At 40.2% G+C, this 18,553-nt stretch overlaps 1 protein-coding gene across 4 annotated transcripts; it reads left to right on the top strand.

Moving 5' to 3' along the window:
* The first annotated feature begins 1,877 nt into the window (after positions 1 to 1,877).
* On the top strand, positions 1,878 to 18,027 carry tesmin (testis expressed metallothionein like protein). Of its 4 annotated transcripts, none has more exons than XM_036003059.1 (13): positions 1,878 to 1,905; positions 3,613 to 3,844; positions 4,466 to 4,558; positions 5,580 to 5,670; positions 5,772 to 5,876; positions 6,354 to 6,459; positions 8,409 to 8,437; positions 8,605 to 8,690; positions 9,313 to 9,381; positions 10,719 to 10,821; positions 15,391 to 15,528; positions 16,451 to 16,539; positions 17,107 to 18,027. In XM_036003059.1, exons 2-13 carry the CDS (start codon positions 3,624 to 3,626, stop codon positions 17,288 to 17,290), a joined length of 1,314 nt encoding a protein of 437 aa, XP_035858952.1. In that variant the 5' UTR covers positions 1,878 to 1,905; positions 3,613 to 3,623; the 3' UTR covers positions 17,291 to 18,027. The 4 variants fall into 4 exon arrangements, with proteins under 4 accessions (XP_035858952.1, XP_035858954.1, XP_035858953.1 ...); XM_036003061.1 differs by lacking the exon at positions 1,878 to 1,905 and adding an exon at positions 1,931 to 2,078 and having other exon boundaries at positions 3,616 to 3,844; XM_036003060.1 differs by lacking the exon at positions 1,878 to 1,905 and adding an exon at positions 1,931 to 2,083 and having other exon boundaries at positions 3,616 to 3,844.
* Positions 18,028 to 18,553: the final 526 nt, after the last annotated feature.

Here is an 18,553-nt window from a genome sequence, read left to right as displayed (position 1 = left end):
AAACATACATTCTTAGGATTAACTGTATCTGTAGATTTCTACCTGAGTGACTGCCTTACCTATGGGCCAGTGAGCCTATCATCAGTGTTGTTGTTATTTTTTACAGTCTATCCCATCCATGTTGCATGGATATACAATGATTGAGAACATTCTTGATTCACTCTCCCCCCACCCCAAAGATCTCAGGAATAATTGAAGCATTACAGCATCATACATTACTTACATAAAGCAAAGACAGAAAACAAACAGCGACCTCATTCCGTTAGCTCCTTTACCTTATCGACAGTTCTGAGCTTCAGCTGAATGTCTTTGGGTTTTGGACTGTTGGTCAGACACAACAAGCCATTTAAAGCCCTCACCTTCTTCCACTGTTTACTGATGTTAATAGACTCAATGATTGATTAATGGAAAACTATAATTGGTAGCTTCATCAGAGCCCTTCCCCCACAAACCAAAAAGTCCTTTGTTCAAGCAGCAATTGTGTCTCCTATTTAGGTTTATAGGGACGGTGCCACAGAGTGGCTTCCCATAATTATTATGGGAGAAAAGCAGGAAGTAAAGTGATGGAGTATAACGCCTCTGCATTTCTTGTCGTATAAAGCCCCTATCAGACCTTTTGCGTTCATTGGTATCGTCCCAGAGGGGCACTTTGTGGTGCAGCAAGGCATACATGAGACAATCAGGCACACAGCACAACAAAAGGAAATCCACATTACTGTAAGTGGAGCACTGAACATAAGCACATGGAATACATACAACACGTAATTTGAAGTGGTTAAGGTCCTATAATCCCTCATTAAGGTGCCAGTTATTCCATCAAAAAATGCTAGTGCGACACAATCCAGATAAATAAATAAGAGCTCTATTAAAACAATCATCCATCACTAATACAAATCTGAGCAACAAGTACCATCTGAAACTCGGAGAGAAAGGGGTTGGACACTGACTGACAGGACGGATTTGGCTTTTTGAATCAATCTATTGTAAAGGTCAGTGAGGTAACTTTGTTATATGCCGAAGATTTTGCTGCTAATCTTCACTATTTTAGACAGAGAGTTTCCATACTAACAGAGCATAGAATAGGATACGTCAAACTCTATGATTTATAGAAAATGGTCTTGAGGGTCATGTTCACATTAAACTTTGAAGGTTTCTGCGGGGGATGAAAAACTTTGTTTCCAGAGCAGAGGTTACGTCAGGAGGTTTGTGGGGTGAGTATGTAGCTTTTTGAAGTAGGGAGGGGCATTACCATGGATGCACTGATGGCTGAGTAGGGATATTATGAACTCAATCCTGTATGAGACAGGAAGCCAGTGGAGTGAGTGAATGATGGGTGTGATATGCTCGTACTTTGGTATCTTCATTAGGATCCTAGCTGCGCTGTTTTGGATGTGTTGTAATTTGTGATGTCTCTTGCTAGGAGTCCCGGTACGACACCAAGCCACACAAAGTCCACTCCTTACATCTGAGATTAGATTAGCAAGCATACAGATGGAATGAGTGCTTGCTCATTCCATGTTTTTTTCACTCAATTTGTGAAAAGACATTTCAGACCATTTCAATCAGAGGAAGTGTTGGTTATTCAAAGAACAAACACTAGAAATGTGACTTTGTGAAATACAACAATGGCCCACAATGCAAAACAATATTCAAATAAAACCATGGATGTATTACATTGACAGTTATAGACAATTAGACATTTATTTATATGGTCCCAGTACTCATAAAGCCCATGTGTCTAACAAAAATGGTTCACCAAAAAGTGAACTGCTCTCCCTTTTCGTGATCACTTAAAAGGTTTCGTAATTTCGACAGTTTTGATAGTACTTGAAGGCACCAGTCCGTTTGTGTTGCTTAGCAACAGAGTCTGCGACCAGCGACGTGCATACAAATTGTCCAACGTAATAACCGTTCTCTTAATACATCCATGGTAACAACACGTAACGTAAACGTTTTTAGTTTACATCGCGGCATAGCTAGCTAGCTAACTAAAAAAGCCGAAACTTCAGTTTATTTGAGTTAACTTTAGTTATCCGAGCTTCTTTCATGTTCCAATAAGACAGCACACAGCACCACTGGTACCGTAAGTCTCACCTTAGTTAAAGTTAATACATTTGAATTGATTCACTCACCAACAAGCAAGATACATTTGGCTAACGTTACGTTCCGTTAGCTAACGGTACGTAACGTTAAGTTAACATAACGAATATCAAAGCCGGTTTACGTTAGTAAACGTTATCCAACTAAGATTAATGTAGAAGGGGCAGCTCCGGAGAAAAGAATTCAAGATGTTTGGAAAATAAAAATGTTGGTTTAATTATTAGAAACGTTTGTTACCACAGGATAACAATGAGAGGTTAACGTTAACACAGTGACTCCCAAAGAGGGGTCCGGGGACCCCCGGGGGTCCTTGAAGAGAGGTGTTCCAGGGGGTCCCCAGCACGACAAGGAAATCATTAATGTTCACTATAACTCCATCCATAAATAACACAATGACAGAGTGTATGACCATTTCCTGTAATAAAACGGCTCCGTGGTCTAATTTGTGTCAGTTTAGGGGTTCTTCACGTGAAAAAGATAGGGAACCACGTCGTTAACATACTGAGTGATTTCACTAGACTCAAAGGTAACTTCCATTAAAGTAAAAAAAACATGTACAATCAAAGATGGTTCAGTGATACGACAAGTTAACCCCAGTGAAAAGTTCAGTTTTATTAACTTCATCAACCATGTTTCCATCCAAATGTTTTTTATGTAAATTAAGTAAAATGTGATTGAATTTCATGAATATCGCCACAAAGTGTGTACGTTCTGTCTCATCGGATTTTCTCTTAACCGGTTAACAGCTTATGCGATAAACGCTGATGGAAATGTTATTTGCCGAATAAATAATGAATTGCGATTACATTTTAGGGCATTTTATGGTTGCATCCCGCCATAAAAAGAAGGAAAAGTTTAAGGTAATTTCCGCTTTCTTTGCAGTCATGGCTGGTGTCAACAAAGACAGATATAAGTGGACGAACGAGGAGACGAAAGACTTTTTACATTTAATTTGGGGTCGAAAATCAAGCTGTTCCACTTAGCGCTCCCCCTAGAGGCCTGGAGAACTTCCGTTGTGTAATATGCTGCGTTTTTTTTGTTGCATTAGTTTTCGGGGATTGCGTGCTTTTCAGTTTGCTTCGTTTCTGTATTTGCAGCGCGTTTGTGTATTTGGTTGTGTTGTGTGTATTTGCAGCACGTTTGCTAAATGCTGCGCATGTGTTGTCAAATTTATGAAGAATGTTTTCTTAATTTGCTTGTGTTTTGTCTATTTGCGTGACTCCAAAAGAGCATGTGACGTCATTATGCACAGGTTTTTATTCACTTTAAAGCCGTTGGATGGAAACACACCTGCTTTATTCGTATTCATGGTTTTAGTGAACTTCATATAATCGATTAAAAAGTGGATGGACAGTTAAAGCACTTTGTGTCCCTGAGACTATTTGTTAGTTTGTTTACGTATGCACCTTTCACAAAGGCAAATTCAACATAACTAACTTATTGTGACAATAAAACCTTTTCTGATTCTGATTCTCACTAACATCTTGATATTTCACCAGTGTGTGACTGAAGCAGCTGGCAGGATGAGTGGCTCTATGGCCGAGCTGGACACAGCGCAGAACAAGCTGGAATATATCGACACTGATGACCATTCTTCCAAGGATTGTGGTGGTTTTGAAAACGACAGTAATGCCCACCGTGGCCCTGCAGGGGCTCCTGTATGGGGGGCCGGGGCCCCTTCAGATGCCAGTCTGCTAGTTCCTCACCCTCACCAGCCAGGAATGGTCGACTCTCTCACCCTAAGGTGTAACGTTCATTCATTCACTAAACACTTTTTAAATTCATTATTTGAAACGATACAATCCTCAGAGAATACTGTACCCGGCTGCACGATATGAGGAATATATCATTGGGATTATTTTGACTGATACTGTGATTGCGATATGATTCACGATATTCGAGGGAATGATTGAAAAATATTAAAATTAAAAAAGTGAAAATGTTTATAGTGTGATTTCTGCGAGGATGTGTACCAAACATAGATGTTTTCAGCACCACAATACTTCATTCAGAATGGTTTGACACATATTTTGCCTTTAACAAATATTAAACTAGTGGACTAGTGCAATTTGAAAATTGCACTAGTCCTTTATTGCCATTTTTCTTTTTTATAAAATTGGGATTAATTGTGCAGCCCTGATGTACTGTCTCAATTGTTTTTACATGACTTTACACAAATCTTAACATTGGATGTCTCTAAAATGTCAGAAAATGGTGAAAATGTGGATCAGTGTTTACTGACTCACTACCAACTTAAACCAATGAATCGATTATCAAAATAGTAAGGCATTCATTTAATTTATTAATCGACAAGTAATGGATGAATCTCTGCAGCTCTAGACTAATATTAATGAATGCCTTGCAGGTTCCACTGTCCATGTCAGTCCCCTCAGTGTCAGCTGACGTACCCCGACTTCCTGCTGGAGCCCCAGGCCAGTCAGTACCAGCTCTTCAGCGGGTGAGTCCACCCTGTCTGGGTTCCCCTGGAGCACGCTGGAGTACTTTCACTGAATAACTTACACAAAATGGCACGTACCAAGTGAACATGTGGTCTCCAACAAAAGATCAAATGTGGGTTCAAAATGATCTTTTCGTCCACCAGCCAAATGGCAAGTGAATGTTCACATGTTACCAACGGGGTCAGCCCAATGGTCCCACAGCCCTATGTTAGGGTTAGGATTAGGGTTAGTGTTAATGTGGGAACATAGGGCTGTGGGAACATAGGGCCACTCGATAGATTAACATTGTTTTTTTGGAGGCTGAGTGAAGCAAATTCACCAGCCACTTGTGTATTTTACCAGCATTTGGCTGGTAGTTGGTGATCATTTCAAACCCTGAATGTGCCCATCAGCAACTTTTGAACCCCATTCATTTATTTTTCTCGAGATTTTTCTTTTGAGATTTTGCTCTGCCTCCACTCAGTCTGCTGATCAAGACCTACCTTTTTAGACAGGTGTTTGGCTGACCTGTCTTTTTATTTTAACATGTCATTTTAATTGTGTAATGTTTTTAACGTAATAAGCTCTCTTGTATTGTCTTTTTTTATGTCATTGTCAAGCACTTTGTGATTTTATCTGTGAAAAGCGCTTCATAAATACACTTTACTGACTTTTTGACTTACTTACTTTACTTTTGCACCATCTGGTGGCAGTATTAGGGGGGCCCAGGGGCACTGAGACGACAGGGCTAAAAGCAGCATAAATCCACTTTTCACTGGGAGTGTTTACATTGCCATCAGAATAAGTTTGAAAGATGCTATTATCACATACACAATCCTACACAATCACTTTAATATATACAAACTTAGTCAAAATCAAGTAAAGGAACAGACTCTAGTATGTTTTCTGTATTAAAATGATACCAGTGTTGCCGGAGCATCAGCCATGTAAGAGTTACTGCCACTGAGGTCTGACCCAGGCCTGAGGATGTACAGACCTGTGTGGGAGGGAAATGAAAGTAAAGCGAGTTTGTTTCCTCAGGCCTGTGGCTGCTCCGGCAGACAGCAGCCATCCCAGCTCAGCGTCGGCTCCTTGGTTTGCTAACGAACCCATTCTCTGCAGCATGATGCCGGTGAGTGTTCACAATCATTCAACCGTTTTCATGGAGTAATACAGAACATATTCATTGCTCATTTGTTTTTACCTGTGTGAGTGTGTCTCGTGTGTTCTTAGGGAGACTTACATGGCCCTTTATTCAGCATCTGTGTACCCCCAGGCATGGACCATCAGCCGTTTCAGGATGGGCTGACTGAGTTTACATCCCATATCCCACAGCCTGTGAGTTCCACTGTCAGCACAGGAGAAAACACATTCTTATTTCAGTGCACTTAACATAAAGAAACAATAGATCTTGTTTGTTTCCATGTGTTTCAATAGAGAAATAGAACGTCTGCCCATCTCCTAGTTTTTGAATCTGAGGGATTTTGAAGAATAATTGTTTGTTAGACTGAATAGACTGAAAGGGAAGCAGACCTAGCCCGGGTATAAACTGAATAAGCCTACATGTTAGAATATAACAAGTACAAGATGCCTGTTACAGGTGAGCTTTTCAAATGTCTTTAAGAGTCAGTTTTCTATCATACATGGGACAAAAAAACTGCCGCTTGTCACATTTGAAAATCTGGAACCAGCGAACGTTTTGGTCGTTCTGCTAATATTGACTTCAACAGTAAATCTATTATCATAGCTGCTGATTGATGAGATGAACTTCATACTCTATATTGATTGCTAATGAACCAGCTGTGGTCTGTGTAGGTGGTGTGTAATGTGAGTGCGGATGGCCAGGTCGTGCTGGTTAACCCCTGTGAGCCCGGACCCGTGTTTATGACCATGACTTCTGCACCAACACACAGAGACAACGGTGAGGACACCTTTACTGAGGTTACAAGCTCATTTCTCTTTGGTTTTGTGCCAGGTATGAAATGTAATAAAAGAATAAAGAACGTGGTTTTGTTTATCTTCCCTGAGACTCTTCACTTTAACGGAAACGTCACAGAGGAGATAGTCCTACCTGAGATTAAAGTGCTCATATTATGCTCATTTTCAGGTTCATAATTGTATTTAGAGGTTGTACCAGAATATTACATTGTTTAATTTTCAAAAAACACCATATTTTTGTTGTTGTGCACATTGCTGCAGCTCCTCTTTTCACCCTGTGTGTTGAGCCCTCTGTTTTAGCTACAGAGTGAGACCTCTCACTTCTGTTCCATCTTTGTTGGGAGTTGCACATGCTCAGTACCTAGGTAAGGACTACTAGCCAGTCAGAAGCAGAGTATGAGGGCGTGCCCTGACAGTACCTAGGTAAGGACTACTAGCCAGTCAGAAGCAGAGTATGAGGGCGTGCCCTGACAGTAGCTAGGTAAGGACTACTAGCCAGTCAGAAGCAGAGTATGAGGGCGTGCCCTGACAGTACCTAGGTAAGGACTACTAGCCAGTCAGAAGCAGAGTATGAGGGTGTGCCCTGACAGTACCTAGGTAAGGACTACTAGCCAGTCAGAAGCAGAGTATGAGGGCGTGTCCTGACAGTACCTAGGTAAGGACTACTAGCCAGTCAGAAGCAGAGTATGAGGGCGTGCCATGCTAGCAGCTAGGAGAGCATTATAACGTGTGTTCCAAAGTGACCACGTTTGTCTCTGAAGTAAAGGCTGGACTACAATAGAGCTGTTTGGAGCAGTTTGTGAACAGTGTTTTCTGTTGGAGATGGTAAGTCCCTTTGGGGTGGACTCTGGTCTTTTTCACTTTGTAAACCTATAACATGCACAAAAAAGATATATAACACAATAAAGGAAAGGGAAAAAACCAAAAAGCATAATATGAGCACTTTAAATGATGAGTACAGGAAGATAATGCATTGTTTTATCTTGACCTGGAATTAAGAAAAAGGCTGGGGGGTGATAGTTCTGAGTTTATGTAGCACAGACACGCAGTATACTGTAGCTGCCTACAATCTCCAGAAATGCCATACAGGAATGATGGAATCGCTCAAGGGGATTAAACCGCAATGGGATGCTTTAGCACAAGATTAAAGGGTAACTTTGGTATTCATCAACCTGGACCTTATTTTCCCATGTTTATGTGTCTAAGAGACTGATGGATACATCAATCTTTGAAATAAGTTGAGTATTAAGAAAGACCGCTGCAGTCGCCAGCCGTGAAACAAGCTGCAATGTAACGTGAATTGAAAATTGCGCACCTTCTATTGCCCTCCACTAAAAGTTCTATTTTTGCCGCTGACAGACTCAGATTATTATTCTAAGTGTCTGACAACATTATGGAAAGGATCCCTACAGAGATAGGCCTTTTAGTTAAAGAGTAAGATCCTTTTAGTTTAACGTGAAACAGCCCCAAAATCACCATCACCAAACCCACCAGACTCCATGTAAATAATTCCCACTGTTCCAACAGTCCTCACTCTGGTTTGGTTGAGCACTACAGGCGGCCTCTGTGCTGGGAGTGTTGCTCAATAACAGCAAGAACGCATAGTCTTAAACTGTCAGCAGCGTTCTGTGTGCTTGTGAACTTGCAAATTCATGCTTCCCAGAACAACTAGCAAGAACATTCTCCCCAAGGACACAAGTTCTGTTCTTTGCAGTCTTGAGATTGAGAAACAGTTCACCACTACTGTGTACCAGTACCACTACTGTGGTGAACTGTGTGTAATATCTTAAGTTCATTTGTATTGACATGTTATGACAACACAGCTGTCACCCATAAATGGCTCACCCAAACTGTAACACTGTTTGGAGGTTTTTGCATTTGTTCATTGATTTTGGGCTTCTGTAGTAATCCTTTTTTCTTTGTGTTTCCCAGATGTGAGTGTGTTGAGGACTCCTAGCCAGGTAGGAAAACAAAGTTTGTTCCATTTCTAACCACAAGTCAGCTTTCTCTGTGGGCCATTTGCGGACTTGGGTTTATTGTTCCCAACTCCATCTTTACCATGACTGAGCCATAGACTCATAAATGTGATTGATTGTTATTCATGTATATAATCATCACTCATATATAGCTTCCCCAGTACCACAAGACAGCGTGTCCCCTGTACGAGTCCAGAGATCAGACAACCAGCATGCAGCCACCACCCCCCCCAGCACAGTAAGAGCTGTGGAACTGAAGCCAAAATGGGATTGTTGCCTCCGCATATATAATAACTTAATAAAACAACTAAACATCTACTGTATATGCAAAGGGTCTTAAGCTTTGCCAAGCATGTGCTCAGCCTTGGTATCATGACACCCTTATAAACTCCAGCAGGATGATTTACTTGGACTCATTTACATTCATATGGCAGTATATTGCACATCCTATTTTTTCCAAAGATACAACCTGTTTCCCTAAGACACAGGGAACAAAGGCCAAAGGTTTTTTTTGGGAAAAGAGATTCATATTTTTGTCTTTTCAATATCAACTTTATTTCCAGTACACATGAAAAAAGTTCTTTTAGTGAAAAATAAAACAGTTACTGCAATGCTTTGGTTCCAAGACCTTTGTGGGGAGAATCAACCCGCAATTACTTCCTTAAATGCTGAGAAAACTCAGCAGTCATCAGTAGTGTAATGGATCTGGCGATATGTGTGTCCATTGTCCGACATATCAGAAAACAATGCACCCTGCAGGCCACACTGTGGTTTTTTCAAGCTGATTACGGGTGTTGTACATTGAGCTTTATGTAATGTAAAACACAGTTAAGTATAATCTCTCCTTTTACCCCCTGCAGAACTGCTGGAACGTGTCAATCAAAGTCCAGGAAGCCCTGCCACTGCACCAGATCCCAGTGCCTCAAACTGTGAGTATGCCATCTTATTATTACTCCATTTTTAGCAGGCTGCGTGCTTTATCTGATGCAGAATGCATTTTAACGGGATCCTGTTCAGAGGCTCAAAAATATGGCACTAGGTCAAGGCCAAGGTAGTCTTCAATATCCCCGAGGGGCAATTTGTGATACAGCCAGCAGCCAACACAATACAGTCAGTATTAATCATTGAAAGCACGTATAGCAGCAGCAACAAATTAGTTTTTTTATCTGTTAGTCCGGTACCTACGGCCAGACGGGAGCAACTGAAACGCCTGGGACAGAGGGTGAATGTGATCTGCTAAGATTGACACCGCCTTCTTAAAAACTCTCGCTTTAAATGCTCTGGAGTGATCGGTCACTTTCACAATCCCCTGATGTCGGTTTTTATCCTTTTGGTTCAGTAAACCGTACTGACTTACAAAGGTAAAAGTAAGAAGTGACTCAATAAAACAGCAATAAAATATTCTCATCAGAGTCACATCAACGTTAAAGTTCCCGAGCTTACAAAAGAAGAACAAGCGCTGGCTCGCTTTCTTACGCATCGTGTCAACATGAGACCCAAAGGTCAGTTTGTCGTCCAAGACGGTCCCTAAATATTAATGCGACTGAACACACTCCACCACCTGATCACTGATTAAGACAGGAGGGCTGACAGTAGGAGTTATTCTAAAATCTATTGCCCTTTCTTTGGTTTTTGCCGCATTTATGGTTCAAAATGAGGCTTTACACCAGCTAGTAAACAGGACCATGATCAGGATCAAATTGCTGCTATACCTGATTTACTACCACAGACAGGCCACTGCAGCACAACAACATGTGTCTGATATTTACCATGTAAGGAAAACAGGTGTAAAGATGTGTGGCACTGTTTTCAGAGAGGATGAGAGACTATAGCCAGGTCTAAACAGTGATGTAGACAGAGCGAGAGAGAGAGACACTTACCAAAAATGTCCCACACTGACCTTTTTGTTGACAACATCAGGATAATATTTTCTCATGTAGTGCCTTCCTCTTCCGGGATGATGACGACTGAACAAATGTCTTCTCTTCAACCAGTGTTCCAAACACTTTGTTTTCTCCATCTTTGTTCTCCAGATGACACGCATCAGCCTGATATCACATCTTATTTAGTGACACTTTATGCAAATCAGATGAACTGCTGCTGGACTCATTTACATGTTTAGTTTTTGTTAACACTGTGTTACATTGACATTAACGTTAACTGTACATGTCCCCATTTGTCTCCTTGTCTCAAATTGACAAGAGAGGCAGACAAACATGTTTGTGTGTTTTTAATATATGTATCTGTGTGTGTTTGTCTCTTCCAGCTACTGTGAGTGTTTTGCTAACGGAGTGATGTGCAGCGACTGTGACTGCTCTAACTGCCACAACAATGCAGAGCATGAAACCAAGCGTCTCAAGGCAATAAAGGTTGGCAATGCTTTTTGGTAAACATGTAACTGTAGGTCTGTTTACTGAAGTACTTCACAGTAAGCCCTTAAGTCAGAAAATATCTGAATAGAATAAAAGAAGCCACTAATAAATGGAAAGAGACACAAATAAAACTGCAAGTGGAACACACTAATATATAAAATGACCAATCATAACATTGGAAATTAGGCAGACTAAGACCCCATTTATGACTCACATCATTAAAAACCTTAATCCTTAATCCTGTGTTTAGTTTCAGATTGCCACAGATAAAAATGTGTTGAACCGTTGCATGTCCATCATTCAGACCAGACAATGGCTCGGTGTACCCACTGTGGAGTGGAGTGCACCTTAATCAAAGAGTAAACTGAACATGTACGTATCTTACGTCTGTAAGATAAGATAATTACTTTGTGTTTTCTCCCAATATTTCAGTGTAGAATAAAAGTAATACTAAACAATACCTAATAACAGAATAATAATCATAGGGCTGTGTATTTTCGATACCGGTACATATTCCAATACCGTGACTTAGATACTGGTTCCTGAATGATACTTTTTTTGATTCCAATTTTATAAAATCAATTTTAACAAAAACAAATGACAACATTACACATTACAGCACAGACCCTTGTATTTATGTTCCAGCTCCTACTGCGTGAGCTCCGTCTCTGTGGAACGTAGAGTTTTTCCTGCGTGTCTCTACAACATGTAACGTCAGACAGCCAATCACAGACATCATTAGATCTTGGTAGAAGCATGTCTATCTAGCAGGCCTATCCACAAGTCAACAAAACATGCTTAACATGTGTTATGATGGGGGGGGGCGGGTCAACCCCCTGAACATTTTGAGCATTAAACACTTCATTTCCTGCATTCTGGTGAATTTGTATGCACCTATTTCTACCTTTTTCTGAATCAATTTATGCTGGAAATATCTTTATGTAAAGGGAAACATAGATTACAATCAAAATCTAAAAACATAATGGAATATTTAGCAGTAAGGCTCTGAGGCATTCTGTATTGCTTTATCTATTTATTCTCCTGTAGATCGACTTTTCTAATTATATCTGAGTCAGCACACATGTAGCCTAGCATCATTTACTCCTCCCTCCTCTTTTGCTTCTTTTGTTGGGGAAGTAACCTCCTTAAATGTGCATATGACCTCAATGATACATTATTCATTTTAATTTATTAATAAACTCCTGGACTGTAATATTTCAGATGTTTGAGCAAGATTTCTGCTCATGTCCAAAACTTTGTGCACATTCACATTCAAATATATCTCATCCCATCTGTGTTCTCTGAGATTTGGAGGAGTTGTGATATTTTGAGAAAAATAGTTATAATAGGCTATTACAAGAATACAGTCACTATATTTCTGAAAATAATGCACCTGCACCGTAGCCTGCTGTGCATTACGTGATTTCTCTGCTGATACGGTAGATCTCAGACCTCCTGACAGACTCAGAGCCCCGTTTGGGTCTCTGGTCTCTGAATGAGACAAAGTTTAGGGAAGTGGCTGAACGCTGCTCTACATCGGAGGTTGAAACCCGAAACTACGGCAGAAATACACGGAGCACAAACGCGACACATCTACCGCAGCATGTCGACAGCAGAGCGCATCCATAAACCTGAACCTGCACAGCTTTTTACAGCGAGAGTGAAAGGGATTAGGACTTTCATAGCCTTAGTGGAGATCTGGGGGAACTCGCTCTCCACAGACAACCGTAACGCGTGATGGACATTTCTCCCGGTCTCTGTCACACCGCAGCAGAGGACCCCGACCAGGTGAAACCTAACTTGAACTCAGGATCGTATTTCCTTTCCTCATATTTTTTTGCTGGGTCCTGTCTCCTCCCTTAATGCTGACTTCTGTTGACTTGGGACAAGGAAACGATGCACTTTAAAGCTAATACACGCACGCACAATTACAGATATCAATAGAGCTGCATACAGTTATTTTTTCTTCACGTGTCGCGCCTCCCCTGTAGCTCTTTGGCGCCCCCCAGGGGAGGCGCGCCTCACCTATTGAGAACCCCTGCTTTAGAGGCAATTCAGTCGGTGCCTACAAAGTCTTGAAATCGGAACCCAGCCCGAAATAATCAATACACAGGGACATCTTTATTGAACATGTGCAGCAGTCAGTGAATGGTGGTATGAATAAATGACAGACCAAGGCACCAGGGAAAAGTCTTTCACAAAATGAAATAGGCTGTTATATATATATATATATATATATATATATATATATATATATATATATATATATATAATTGTAGAAGTAAACCCTTAGACAACGGAGATCCTTCCCGGGGAAGATTGTTGTTTACATGTTTAAATGGATGTAAAATAAAAACCAGAACAGCTGAAGGCTTCGTTCGTTTGCGTCATCACGTTATACGCTCGTGATGATGTCATCACATTACGTGACATCCGGTGCAAAATCATTATTTTGCGGATGAAACTACCAACACTTTCTGCTCATAAAAATGAGCATATCTCAAAAACTGAAAAAAAATGTTCAAATAACTTCTGGAGTGTTAAGAAATAGTTTGTTCATGTTTCTACATATAGGAATCTTTTGGATCAATATGTTTTTTGTGTTATATATATTTAGTCAAATGCGATGATAACACAGATGTACGATTTTATTCATTTATTTATGACACAATTACAATACTTTTATTAATTATTATGGTTTATTGACTTCCATAACCTTTTAGCTTAGGTTGTAGTGATATTAGGGATATGAAGCATTTGAAGATACTGCAGGAAATGACATCACAAAAAGCAAAAAAACAAAACAATGTACAGTAGGCTCTGGTGGACCGTTTCTATGGCAGAGTTCAAATGGTTAAAGGATGGTTAGTAAGATTATGTTTTTCACTAGGGCTGGGACGATCTGCTTTTGTCTCGATTTAATTCTTTCCAGATACATGGGTGCTGATTGGATTTGTATTGTGATTTTCATTTATTGTGAAGTATTGTGATTCGATAGTGTTGAGTATTGGGATTTTCTGTTCCTTCTTTAACAGAAACAACAGTTGAATAAAACACTTCTAGAGACAGTACATGATGAGACATTTCAAAAATGTCTCATCTCTCTTGTTTCCAAGAAGAATGACATCACATGTCAGTCTGACATTTATTTACTTTGTAAAGAAGAACATAACATGGATTTTCTGCTTTCCCTCTGTTCTGCTGGAAACTGATATGATGTAGTCGCCGTCAGCAGTACCATAGAAACAGAAAACATTTAGCTCATTCATTAGTCAAAACAATACATTTAAAAAGATCAATTCTAGGTAAAGGATTGATTTTAAAAAGTGTAGCAAAAAAAGTCAGGATACACACGATTTTCTTTCCCACCCCTAGTCAATTTTTCAGTGACATCAGACATAGTGGCTGCTCGGCTCAGTGTGGAGCACTGCTGGCTGCTGGCTGCTGGCTGAGCTGCAGTAAACGGAGAGACGTGCTGAGGACGGCCGGCAGCATCGATTGGTCTAATTGGTGTTTGAGCCGGAGAGAGGTGTGTCACACTATCAGCGGATCTGATCCATCAGCGCTGTTACTGGAGACGTGCTGTCAAACCACACATTGTGTTGCCACTTGTGGGGACAGTGTATCGACTTACATTTACTACACGGAGGCTTAACCATAAGCACCGCATGACAAACACAACCATCACCCTAACCTGAATCTAATCCCGCTTTAACCCAAAAATACAAGAGGGGATATTACTAAACCAAGAGGGGATATTACTTATTTATTCCAATGTGCAACATGTTTCTCAAACAACAAACCCCAAACGTGTCTCTAATCCATCCATCTATTTTCTAGAAGGCTTAGCATGGTACAGACCTTTATGATTTACTGGGACAAACTGCAAGAAAACCCATGCTATATTTATCTATATGTAATCAAAGCTCTCAAACAAAAAAGTCTCAGTGGCTGAGATGCAATTCAAATGTACAACAGAGCGATAGGACAATGACGAGGATAAAGAAACAAATGTGCTTCCGAAGGAGATGAAAGTTCTCAGGTCTCGCCCCCGGAGAAGTCAGGCTCTGGGGTCAGAGGTGAGGTGACCTGACTCGTCCACACTGTTGAAATCAGTAAAATATTAGAAACACTTTCTGTACTCTACCACGACAAACCCTTTTCTTTTGGCCGAATGGCAACAGATAATTTCTCGTGAGATTTCAGGACGAGACTTCTCCGTGAACAAGACTATGTTAGACACAAAAACAAACAGAGCAGATAAAACTTAAGGTAAAGACAAAATGTCTTATTTCTCTGTAGGGATCCTTTCCATGAAGTTGTTAGACACTTATAATAACAATCTGAGCATGCCAGTGGCAAAAACAGCACTTTTAGTGGACGTACGTTGACGGTGCGTATTTGCCCGGAAGGATCACATTGCAGCCCGTTTCCCTGCTGCCGGCTGCAAAATAGTTTCCCCATTAGTCACTAAGACACCCAAAAACATGTGAAAATAGGGTCCAGGTTTAAAACTGCCAAAGTTTTCCTTAAATGTAAACCATAGCTGGTGTTGTCGTTATGTAGTCCTGCTTAGGTCGTAACCCAGATGCCTTCAGGTCTAAGATTGCTGCTGGGAAGTCCGGAGAGGTCAAAGGTTGGCACAACAAAGGCTGCAACTGTAAACGCTCGGGCTGCCTCAAGAACTACTGCGAGTGCTATGAGGTACACACACACACACACACACACACACACACACACACACGCACACACGCACGCTGACCCTAGTCTGACGTTCAAGCCTGGAAGTCCAGAGGTTGAAGACTTACTAAAAAAGAGGCTGTGCTTTGTACTCCTTCGAGGCATTATTTTGTAAATTTTTTTAAAGCTGCAAAGATGAATCGATTAGTTGTGAACTATTAAATTAATCGGCAGCTATTTTGATAATCGTTTAATCATTTTGAGTAATTGTTTTTATGATAACAGGTAAACTTGTGTGATGTCAGCTTGTTAAATGTGAATATTTTCTAGTTTCTTCTCTCCTCTGTGACAGTAAACTGAATATCTTTGAGTTGTGGACAAAACAAGACATTTGAGGATGTCATCTTGGGCTTTGGGAAACATTTTAGAGACCAAACAACTAATCCATTCATTCAGAAAACAATCCACACATTATTCCACGATGAAAATAATCATCAGTTGCCCCCCTGGAATTTTTTTGCCAGACTTTGAAATGAATGAGGATGCAATGCTGGTGTTGATGTGAAAGCGGCTGTATGCTACACATCTTCTAATGGCTCCTAGATGCTGCCACCAACTACGCTAAAACTCAATTAAAGTATGTGGAAAACAAACCACTTCTTTTTCTGAGAACAATGTGAGTACATTGTCCTCATACACCGAATATTCGATGCTTCGATCGAAGGAGCCTGATTTGACTGCTAATCAGTCATTTCTTTCTTTCTTTTTTACACATGCTTGTATTTATTTTCTTCGGTGTAATGTCAGAAGAGACTTATGTAATACTATTTACATTTATTTTGGAATGAATACTTGTGACTACAAATCACATGCAATTGTTTGTACAAAATGACTGATTTCAGCCCGTTTTTCCCCGAGTGAGTTTGACTGTTCTGTCTGCATGCAGGCCAACATCATGTGTACCTCCAGCTGTAAATGTGTTGACTGTAGAAACTATGACGACGGCTCAGAAATGCACTCCAAAGAGAAGAACAAGTGAGTCAGTCAACTTTGACACGGCTGCTTTTGTAATACATTCAGCGATACAGCTTCATACCAATGTAATCAGAATCAAAATACTTTATTGATCCGCTCAGGGAAAATGTTATGTTGCAGTTGCTCACAGTCAGATTTAAAGAGTAAGTAATAACTAGTGAATAAAGAAACATAGTAAGTGCAAGAAATAAAAAATGTAAATTAAAAAGATTGTTGCTTAAACAATGGATTGTACAAATGCTATTGGAGTACAGTACATAGCAGCAGTGAACAAGTGGCAGAAACATGTCAGACTACAATAATGTCAGGTATTGCACATGTAACTAATTAATTAATTCACTGAGTAACTATTGCACATGATTGTCCTAGAATATTTACATAATGGAGAAAGAAATGTCTAAAATTGAAAAAAATGTAGTTATAGTTGCTTGTTTGCATTTTGTGTGTGTGTGTGTGTGTGTGTGTGTGTGTGTGTCTGTGTCTGTGTCTGTGTGTGTGTGTGTGTGTGTGTGTGTGTGTGTGTGTGTGTGTGTGTGTGTGTGTGTGTGTGTGTGTTTTTGTGTTTAGATGGCCTGTGTCAGTGATAACCCCGGCTGTGGTGGAGGCTGTGTGTAGCTGCCTGCTGGCCCAGGCTGAGGAGGCTGAGAGGGAGGCCCATAGCCCCCGCCGGGCTGAGCACATGGTTCTGGACGAGTTTGGACACTGTCTCACACAGATTGTCAAGGCCATGTTCAAAGACAACACACCCTGACACTTCGGAGTCACACTGCGGAGACATCGCTGGATCTTACTTCAGAACCCCACCCGCTTAGCAGAAAAACAGCTGGACCAACAGGGATATTTGAACCCATGCATTGTGGTTTGGAAGGCTTCACAGATTACTTCTACTTTTTAATGTGTGTAGTTTGCAAGCTGTCATGTGACAACAGCATGAAACGAAACAATGACCACAGCTTACAAAATTGCTTAATTTTACATCAGCCGCCGTACTGGTAATGTCATACTCAGGTTCATATTGTAGAGTATTATTTTCAATATAATGTAGTATTATTTGTGCTGTTAAAGGGATAGATCAGATGTGTTGATGTGTGGTTGTATGAGGCACTTCCCCATAGTGAGTGTATTACCTACAGTAGATGGCGATCGGCATCAAGCTTAGCAAATGTCCTGCTGTGGGCGGGGGCAGCAGCTAAATGGATTTTACACACCTAAAACATCTGTACCAGTTTAAGTGTACGCTATTATTTTGAATATTTTCACTGCTTCACCTCGCTGTCAGACCTTGACATAAGTTTCTCTCCTCTCTGTTATTCGGCCATTCAGTCTCCCTCTGCAAAAGTTTCTCTTCTGTATACTCGGCACAGTCGTGCTTCTGTGCAGGAATACAGAAGTTCTACAGTTGAGAAAATGTAGTGCCAAAGGAAAGGGCTGTTTGACATCAAGGTGAAGCTGTAATTATATTCTAAATATAGCGTCCACTTATATATATATATATATATATATATATATATATATATATATATATATAGATATATAGATATATTGTAGATTTTAGGTGTCTAAAATGCGTTTAGCTGCTGCCCCTGCCCATAGCAGGATATGCTTAGCTTCTGTGTCGGTACTCCTGCCTGCTTCTCCAAACTATGGACTTACCGACTAATACACTGACTCTTGAGATGTAGCTCATACAACCAGAATGAACAAACATCTCAACTGTTCCTTTAATTTTTGTATTAGTGTGTGCAATGTTGCTGTTCTGGCTCTGATTTAAATTCTGTTCATAGTGTGTGGAGTGTGGATGGACAGTTTCAGTGGTTTATAAATACTATAAACATTGTAAAACATTGTTATAATTCACTGTCACATTTCTGTTCTTTAGAAATAACAACAAAAAAAATGCACTGACCAATCTTTAACGTATTCAATTTATTTATTATTTTGTATTCAGTTTTGTTGTTGTTGCAGTTGTTACGTGTTTTTTGATTTTAAAGTATATTTATTTATTTATTTATTT

The sequence above is a fragment of the Sander lucioperca genome, chromosome 7, assembly GCF_008315115.2.
Source record: "Sander lucioperca isolate FBNREF2018 chromosome 7, SLUC_FBN_1.2, whole genome shotgun sequence".
Classification (NCBI taxonomy): Eukaryota; Metazoa; Chordata; class Actinopteri; order Perciformes; family Percidae; genus Sander; species Sander lucioperca.
Note: the sequence above shows the minus strand (reverse complement) of the source record. Positions and strands in the feature narration are given on the sequence as shown.

Excerpts from the sequence above, each read along its gene's own strand:
- tesmin (XM_036003059.1), top strand. The coding sequence starts at position 3,624 with ATGAGTGGCTCTATGGCCGAGCTGGACACAGCGCAGAACAAGCTGGAA. Across the intron at positions 8,438-8,604 it reads TGTTGAGGACTCCTAGCCAG|CTTCCCCAGTACCACAAGAC; the intron begins GTAGGAAAACAA and ends ACTCATATATAG. Across the intron at positions 9,382-10,718 it reads AGATCCCAGTGCCTCAAACT|CTACTGTGAGTGTTTTGCTA; the intron begins GTGAGTATGCCA and ends TGTCTCTTCCAG.